The sequence below is a fragment of the Camelina sativa genome, chromosome 12, assembly GCF_000633955.1.
Source record: "Camelina sativa cultivar DH55 chromosome 12, Cs, whole genome shotgun sequence".
NCBI classification, from domain to species: domain Eukaryota; kingdom Viridiplantae; phylum Streptophyta; class Magnoliopsida; order Brassicales; family Brassicaceae; genus Camelina; species Camelina sativa.
The window spans coordinates 31,735,853-31,745,826 of record NC_025696.1 but is presented as its reverse complement, the minus strand read 5'-3'; the positions used below and the strand labels follow the sequence as shown (position 1 = coordinate 31,745,826).

The 9,974-nt window shown below is 31.8% G+C and overlaps 1 protein-coding gene across 1 annotated transcript in view; it reads right to left on the bottom strand.

Moving 5' to 3' along the window:
* LOC104734058 (jacalin-related lectin 44-like) overlaps positions 1-7,239 on the bottom strand; it is a 9,128-nt gene extending 1,889 nt beyond the window's left edge. The window contains exons 1-5 of the mRNA XM_019233718.1: positions 7,168-7,239; positions 6,668-6,891; positions 3,591-4,025; positions 3,214-3,501; positions 2,889-3,029 (exon numbers count right to left, since the gene is read on the bottom strand). Coding sequence (XP_019089263.1) covers positions 2,889-3,029; positions 3,214-3,501; positions 3,591-4,025; positions 6,668-6,871 — 1,068 coding nt within the window. The 5' untranslated portion in view covers positions 6,872-6,891; positions 7,168-7,239. The remainder of the gene's footprint in view (positions 1-2,888; positions 3,030-3,213; positions 3,502-3,590; positions 4,026-6,667; positions 6,892-7,167) is intronic.

Genomic DNA, 9,974 nt, shown 5'->3' with positions numbered 1-9,974 from the left:
ATATTAAGCATTCTCCATCTTTTTATTTTCTTTCTTGCGTTTGCACAAATTATATTACCACTGACATCTACAAAAACATGAAAATTTTGGAAAATAACTTACATGAATACAATCTAAATATGAAATTTAGGTAAACAACAATGAACTTAATAAATATATTTTACCAGCTAATTTTTGGTGAGGTAAAAAATGCAATCACATCCCTCAATATAATTTATTCTTTATACATTCTAATACAAATTAAAATTTTTTTACGAAATTTTAATAATGAAAATGAATCCAAGTAAATAAGTTTATAAAAAATTACTCTAAGAGGGGTGTATTGAAACAATGATTTTGGAGGATTTGATGGGATTTAGTAAATTTGGAATTTCTGTAGATTTTAGGGAAGTTGATATGATTTATAGGAAAATTCTTTCAAATCCCACCTAAAACCATGAGATTTGGATTTCTGTATTTTTAACTAAACAAATCCTCTCAAATCCTCCAGAATCCCTAAAACTTATTAAAATCCAAATCCACAAACTGTTTTGAATAACAGTGGATTTTAAAGTAGATTTTTAAATCATTAGTTCAATAACAGTGGATTTCAGGAGAGTTTTTAAAATCTATGATTGAATAACATAGGATTTGTAACTTTTACACAATCACTTAAAATATCAAGTTGAATACACCCCCCTAAGTTTTGGTGTAGTATAAAAATGCAATAGTTTTGTTCTATCGCCGAAATGATTGTTTAGATCTATCTTTTTAGCTTTATCATAAATGCAATTGAATAAAACAAATATTTATTTTCTCGTAGCTACGTAGAAGAAAAACCGCAGAATATTATAATATCAAATATCATAATAAAAAAGTGTCTTAGGAAGTAAAATATTATATGTGAAAGTGGAAAATGTTATGAGAATATTTGTTGATCTTTTATTTTTAAGATGGTTAATCTAAAGCTATTTGATACTAAGATTCCTAAAAAATGATACCAATATACAATTAGCATATATTACTCACAAGTCACAACTATAGAAGTCAAATTAATTAATATAGAAAAATGCAACTCATATCATGCTATGATATAAAAAGACATCACAATCTTAACAACATGATTTTTTAAGCATATGATAGTAACATCACAAACTAAATTTACAATGGAGAGACTCATATGCATCGTCTTATAAGAAGAAGTTTTAGTCTACTTTATACACTGTTAATTATAATATAGTAATTTTAAAATGCTACTAATAATCTTAATATAGCGATAATAATTCACTATTATAGAGAGACAAATAATAGCAAAGAAAAAAATGATATTGTATGTGCACCCTCTAAGATGGCACCGACAAAGACAACATTTACAAATCGCTATCGAAACGAAATGATAGCGTTTTTTCGTGCGCTAAAAATACACATATTTCTTGTAGTGATGTTGAATATATTAAATCATGATAGTTCATTTTTTCATGATGTAGTAGTATTAATATAACCAACAAACACGACAACCCTAGAGTAAATATAAAATATAGTTCAAGGCCCGGACCGAGGCCCAATCCATAGGGTAAGCAAATGAAGCCAAGCATTATGGCATCAAATTTTTTGGAGTATACTTTAGACCAAAAGTTTTGTTTTCTTTTATGTAGAAAAAAATAAAATTATAAGTTCAGTTATTATTAGATTTTTTTATAAGTTCAAGTTTTATATAAGAAAAACATATATTTTTCATGTAGATATATCCAATTTGTATAAATATTTAAATGAATATGAAAACATTGAAAAGACAAAAAAATGTGAGCAAGCAAAAGGAACATATTTCGGTTTATGGACTTATAAACTATCTTATGAAAATAATTTTTTATATTACTATTCTTATTATTTTATTTACTGTAATGAAAATGGTTTCTTAAAAACAAATTGGCATAGGTCATCCAAAATTGCCAGACCGGTCCATGGAGATTAGGAAATACATACATAAACACTCTAATGAATAAGTAAATTTGTCAAACATTCTCACATTATATTTTTCTGATGCATTTTTAATGCAAACAATAAACATGATAACCTGCAAAAAAATATTTAAAATTATTCGAGAATACCTATTGAAATATGAAAAATATATAAAAATAATATAATTCTTCATAGGAACCTAATGACTGAAATTAAATAATCATGACTGAAAAAATCTCTTAAAATGAGAGCAATTAGGGACTCAAATTTTATTTTATGGAAAACTGATTGAATTCTAATATTATGGAAAACAAATTGGTAATATCTAATAGGGAATAAATAAGTAAGCAATTATCAAATTACTTACATAAAACATCCCACCATTAGATTATATAGGATTAAACTCCAGAAACTAAACCCAGTAATGGATACTCAGAAATTAAAATTTGACTCAAAATTTTATGAATTTATAAGAGAATTTTGAGAACACGTAAACATCTACAATCTAACATAATTTAGATTCCTTTCTTGCTTATGAATCATTTATAAGAGTGGAAACCCATAAATAATTTTTTTACATAATTTAGAATCCGTTTTTGCTGTGAATCATACATAAGATTGAAACATATTTTTATAATGTCAAAATAACCTATAATCAGATTGTTCCTAGGATGAAACCACAAACTGATAAATGGTGGGTTTAGATTGGGAGGATCTAATTGAAGAAGAGAAGAAGGAAATGTTAAGAGTTTTTTTTTTGTTTTATGGACTTTTAGTGAATTAGGTCCAAAGTATAAATGAATTTAGTTAATTAGGTCCAAACAATAAAAATGTACAGGTATTAGATAGATAATAGGCTAAGTGTCATCTTCTTACCAAAAGTTGAGAAAAACATTCTCATATTATATAAGATATATAAATGGTCGATAAATTGTTACAAGAATCATGACCTCCTTTTCATTTTTAAAATCACGTCGGCACGCATTCCTCCTTTCCACTTTTCCGCCATTATCATACTCAAACCTGACACTATATATAGTACCTGTACAGTCGACGTACACCTTTCTTACGCCATCATAATTACAATCATCCAGGCCCGGCTCAATATTTTTTTGGTCCCTGTGCTCCAACCAAAAAAGGGCCCTTTGTTCTCTGTATTTTTCTTCTAGATTTTTTAAAAATACATCATAAAACACTAAAAAATAAGGAAAAAATTTTGGGGACCCTGTGCTAGTGCACCGCTTGCACACCCTTAGAGCCGGGCCTGCAATCATCATCCCAAAGCAATCCTCTAGGATCACCTTGGTATTCCAGTTTATTAGGAGTGGCCGTACTGAAATATGCTCCAAGAGACTTTAGGCTTTTGTCGGCATTTCCATGAAACCCAACGATCCTGTTTCCACTCGATGCGAGTGAAAATTTCCTTCCCTTACTATACCCAATCATAACAGAGTTATTGATGTTATTAGTTTTGAAGTGAATCCCTTGGATGACATTGGACGCATCATCGTAGTAACATTCGACATGTACTAGATACTCATTTTCTGACTGGTTTATCTCTAACTGCAAAATTTTATAAAATGTTTACTACAACATTTAATAATATACTCAAAATAAATGGACATATATTTAATATAATTTCTCAGACATACCTTCTGTGTGAAACCATCGCCAGTGTCACCACGGATTAATCCACTTTCTAGTTTTCCATTCTTGACATAGTCAGTTTTGATATACAATATGCCTTCAATACCACCTAGTACCTCGATCTTTGATATATTTTCATGGTCGAATCCATCGTCCCACTTCTTCCCTCCAATACCACCTCTCGCTTCCAATCTCGTAGGAGTAATGGAAGTGAAGTAAGCTCCAAGAGAAAATATTTCTTTGTCATCAGTTCCATGAAAGCCGATTATCTTCTTTCCTTTGACTGCTAGCGTAAACATAGTACACTCCCAATCATATCCCATCATTTCAGAGGTCCTGAAATTTGTTTTGAATTGAATTGCTTGCAAACCATATGACTTTGTGTTGTAGTAAGCGTCAACAGATTCAAGGTGTTCATCTCGTAGATGGTCAATCTCAAACTGCAATTCAGTGAAAATAAAAATACCACAAAGTCAGCATTGACTTCACCTAGAGTTCACCTCAAATAAATAAAGAAATAAATATATTTATGTATGTTTTTTTTGTGCAGACCAGTTTAGTATGTATGTTAAACATACATTTTTACCTTTAAGGAAAATTTTCCCTTATAAAAAAAAAACTAAATCTTCTATAATATGACAAGGTTTTTCTCAACTTCTTCTAATAACATGACACCTGGCTTCTTATATAACTGACATATGTCCTTATTCTCAATTTAATTCAAAACTATAGGTTAAAGAAATTTAAATAAATCCATCTTAATTCCCTAGCAAACAAGACATAAATTCATTTCAATTTTAATTCAAAACTATGGAGCAAAGAAACTAAAGAAACAAAAAAAGGTTGTTCCCTAGTCAACATGACTAATTAAAAAAGTTAAATATATTTTTTTTCTTCTCCACGCCTCTCTCCTTCTACGAACTTGGCATCATTTCGAAGCATCAACTACATAATCTGAGAAGGTATTAATGTTTTACTTATGGTTGGTTGTCCCTCATTTCTCACATCATCATCAATTCTATCACCTGCTTTATTCCTCTTTGATGACCTAATTGGTTAAAAATCACATTATTTATTATATAGAAGTACTCAGATTAATCTTCCTTTACCAAATCTTTAATTATTTTTAGTTTTTAAATTTAGTATTATTTTATAGCAAAAATCTCTATAGTTTACTTTTGTTCAAGAAAAAGTAATTTATTTTACAAAAATAAATTTATTCTATTTTGTTTTTACGATTTATAAAATTTTCACTTATTTTTTCATCGCAACCAGAACTTTATTACTTAACTATTTTTATCGGTTTCACATATCAATATTTACTATATACTAAACTATAATAAAGTAGAGTTGTGAGAAATTGTCATTTTGCACCCCTCTATTTTTTATAACATGTGTCATTTCTTCTATTTTAATGAAATAAAAAGACACATTATTGCTAATCTAAAACTAAATTGTCTGCACACATTTTTTAAATTTGGGACATTTTATTTGTTCAGTTTATTTAGATTTACATTTACTTCTCTCAATCAATTACTTTTATGACATTATGGGTGGGTGTTTTCTTTTGTTCAAACTGTTCAGGTTGCAATAATACATATGACCAAATTAATTACAATTAATATGCTTTATAACTGTATTTATTGTCATGAATGTAATTACCCAGAATAATGTATCAATGAAATTTCTTACAAACTTCGAACAATGTTTAGCTATGTGTCTTTCTTTTCCTATTATTTCCCATGGTATTTTTTCTAAATATTGTTTCTTAAAAAACATGATGTCTTGCAGTATTATGATTAACATATTAATTTCTCTAGGACTATTTGAAGAAATCGTTTACAAAGCCATGTCAATGTTTTTTTTTTTTGGTATCAGAGTCTTGTCAATATTTATTAGCCTCTTTCAAAGGATTATGTTTTATGATAGTCATGATTTAAAGTTTTTGCATATTTGATTTTTTTTAACTTTCAAACTATAGTTGGAAGTCTTAAGTGATGAATATGAGCCTAATGCTTGACTGCTAAAGCACAATCTCTTTGGCTTTGAACATTCACTCATAATATTATAGTTGTAAGTCCCTTAGATTTCTCCTCTTAAGTCCTCTGATCTTCAACTACAATATATTTATAAGTTTATGTTTTGTAAATTTGCTTTGTTTTACATTTTATAAGTTCTTTATCCCCATTACAAAAAAAATATTTTACTTTGCACATTGATAAAAAGATTTAGCCTAATTTTACGGTGTAATGCATATATAAATGGTCAAAAGATCACATATTTCTTTATGCTTCTTTGGAATCCCTTCCCAAACTTTACAACATCTTTTTGCATTACACGAAAAAACATTACAGAGACCTATTGTAAAATATTTAATATATATATATATATATATATACATATTGTAACATCAATACTTTCATCAAAGACATATGTCAATAATTAAAAGTGGTCTAAATTATAGTAGATTAATCTGTACAAAAGCAAAACTACTTTTATATTACATTGGTATTGTTTGAGTTGCCAATCATACCTCATGTCTATTTTCTTGTAATCCTTACTTCATCCGTCATTATGCCGAAAAAAGCTTACACCATTTCCAATGGTTATCTATATTTTTATATTTTACATTTAAAGTATAAGATATGGTTTAGTATTTACAGTATAAGATTAAAAGCATGATGTTATTTTAGTATTTTTAGAATTTAGAAATGATTTGCTAAATTTAAAACCAAAATTTATTTTTATGCAATATGTGAAAATTGTACTTCTTTTAACACACTTCATAATAATATCATGAACATTTCATATATACTTTAGTGAAATTTTATTTTACATACAAAATATTTGATTTTATTAGCCACGCATCGCGTGGGTAACTTTCTAGTTACTCCTACGATATCGATTATGTTGGTGTGCATCAGCATCAGACTCCTAATTCAGTGGCAATTTAAGGGAAAAACTATATTATTCGGCTGCCTCAGACTCCTAAACCAAAACATTGACAGCCGAATAATATAGTTTTTTGCCTGTATTTAAACGTCTATGTGATTTTTAGACGTGGATGTGTCCCAGGACATACCGTTTGCGTGAAACCATAGTCAAAGAAACCATAGATTTTTCCATCTTTTAGTTTTCCACTCTTCACATAGTTGAAATAAATGGATCCTATGCCTTGACAACCCCCTCGTACGTATATCTTTGCTACATCGTCATGGTCCGATCCATCATCCCACAGATTACGTTCATTTAACTTGATTCCTTTTGCGCCCAACTTTTGGATCATCTTGAACTGACGATATCAATCTTGAAAAAAGAAAACATAATGTCATGGAAGAACCAACACAACCAATTGCAGAAACGAAGCTGCGGGAAATCATTTTTTTAGATAAAAGCGCGGATTTAGGTGTGACTAGCTACCATGGAATAATTAACATAAGGGGATCTTTAAATTTCTACAACTTTAAAACTATGCTTATTACGTTTACAACAATAGGTTTTGATAAGACCTTACTTAAGGTTAAGAGATTTTTGCGAATAAATGGTAAGACTGCTTATGGGGGAGAAGAGAAAAGAGCTGACCTCTGAAGATGAAGATCGAGACTGCTGTGTGCCTGTGTTGATCCGCGCAAGTCTAGCGATGGACTTGTCTTTCCTAATAATATACAAGTTTTGGCCATTTTTCCACAATATGTATATATGTATTATATGATATGAGGCTGCTGGTAGCAAGATTAAATATTAAATTTGTGAAAGAGAATCTAGTTGTGAAATAATTATTCGAAAACGTTAGCGAATAAAAATAAATGAATGACTACGTGAAGTCTTCCCTAAATAAATGATTATTTTTAAACGACCTTGCATCTCATGGACCGCGTACACATTGTTATTTATAATGACAAACCTACTGGTAAAACTTGTAGGTGGAATTCACCGTAAAGGGTATCCACATTGGCTAGCCGCATACCAAACTGATGTGGAATGTTTAACAATCAATACTACTGATAAGTTTTAAGATGAGCTTGTTATCGAGAGAATAGAATGAGCTTGTTAAAAAAAACCCTAGCTAATTAAGAACTAAAAAGTCAAGTTGCGGGAACAAATCCTGGTCATTTTGAGGGGGTCAGGTTTATGATTTATTGCTCGGATTCATAGGTAGGATAAGTCGTTGCGTTATATATTAGACAAACTCATTTATGATGCTTTGTATAGATTTAGATCTAGATTTCTTCTATCTAGTGTCTTATATAGTAACTGATTATCTGTAAATTTTGTCATAATATTCTATAAAGTTATTTAGTTATATCCAACTTGTGATCATTAAACAATCTTCAACTTTTGTTTTTTGTATTAGACACAATTTCGATAATATAGTACATATGTCACATTGAATGTTATTTTTTCTATACTGTTTTATTGTGTTTGTATCGTATATGAAGTAAACTTTTTTTTCTGTCGTATGATTATTCTTTCCCTACTTGCTTGCACTTTTTTATGCGGCCTCTAAATAAACATTAAACTAATTCACATAATTTATTCAATAAATCATTATCCAAAGACTTAAATAGTGAAGTCTTCACGTATTATTGTTTTTCCATATTGTATTTCTTTTTATGTGATGACGGTTTTAAATAACGGTCTAGGTGGTACATGGTCAGATCCTGCAACGGTGAGGAACTCTGTTTCAGAAGCAGGATATGACGCTTTCCAATCGGAGTTGATGAAGACTCTGTCCAGACATGACTGGATTGTTTCCCTCTGTCTCTTACCAACCCAACTAAAAGGGTTCCCCTTAAACAAGTCTTGCATATTACAACATTCAATCATTGTTGTAAAGTTTTTCAGACTGCTAAGGCTTCTCTGTCTTCCCCCTTGTTTTTCTTCTGGTTGTAGGATCTCATTGAAATCACCACACATCATCCAAGGACCATTTCTATTTGTTGATATGCTCTGTAGCTTTTCCCAGAGATGATGTCTTTCACTAGGGATTGGGTGACCATAGATGCAAGACAAGTATAAATTAAAAGATTTGTATTTAACATATAGATCTACAAGTGTTACATCTTGAGAAATAACTTGAACATAAACATGATTCTTCCAGAAAACAGCTAAACCACCACTTAAACCTCTAGGAGAGACAATACACATATCACTGAACCCCAAACTGACACCCTTGTCTCTGATATAATTATCTTGTTGTTTTGTTTCAACTAGGAACAACATGTCGAACTATAAAGCGTTGTCCCATGCCTTGACAGTTCCAAAACCCAACTCTCATGGAACCGGTGGTAGAATAGGCCCCACCGCGGCTCCATCTTGTTCCTCGTCAATGTTTGTCATTCCTGATCCACTTGCTTCACTCGGTCTTGTCTTTCTTTTCCTGGAGAATGCTGTATCCTCTGTATCCAGATCCATTTTCCTCTTGCGTAACTCACTTGCCATGTTCTGAATTGTACCCAATGCACCATCTGCATCATTAACAAAGTTTGGAAAAGGGTTGAGTAATGCTGTCTCACCATTTTCTTCATCACCCTGAGATCCAGAAGAGATGTTGTCAAGAGCATTGTGGTCGGGATCAATGTCAGAGAGCTCTTGTTCATCGGGTGGGATATTATCTGGGTTAACCGCTTGATTTGCTGGCTCTGCGACTTCATTATCCTCTATGGGATTGCCATCGTCATCAACTTCTTGGATATGGACTCCTGGGTTACCGTGATGCTCTGGTATGTCGTCGGCATCATCTTCATCACCATCAGACTCGTTGGGACCACCATTTTGAATCAGACATCTTCCGGAATCGTGGGTCAGTAATCCACAAACTTCGCAAAATCCTCTCAATCTTTCGTAGAAGAAACCCAAGATCGTATTAACACCAGGCGAGAATTGGTAGTTCCGCTGGAAGCGGAGAGGGATATCCACATTCCAGTTGATTTGAACACGGACAAATTGGACCTGGTTTGTTGATGTCTCATCGAAGTCGATGCTTAAAGTTTCTCCCAGTAATTCGCAATGCTCTCAATGACGCCATGATTCAGATATTGGAGAGGTATACCGCTAATTTGGATCCAGAAGGGAATGAAATTGAGAGACAAGGGGTCCAAATTTGGAGACCAATATTGGAGGACGAGCATACGATCAGCAAATGACCACGAGCCCCTTCGTATGACTGTCTCGAGTCACTCTTCTGAAGGGAAGATGAATTGGAAGCGCCTTTGTTCCACTATTCGACCTCTGACAAAGCCAACGAGGCCCCATGAGCGCGGTAGGGCAGAGATGATTTGCCGAAGGTTCTGTTTCCTTGGCATCAAAGGGCGACCCATGAGATAGAACTGGTTTTCGTTCACCGCTTGTTGCACGATTGCTTGTGGTAGGGCAATTGGAGCATCATC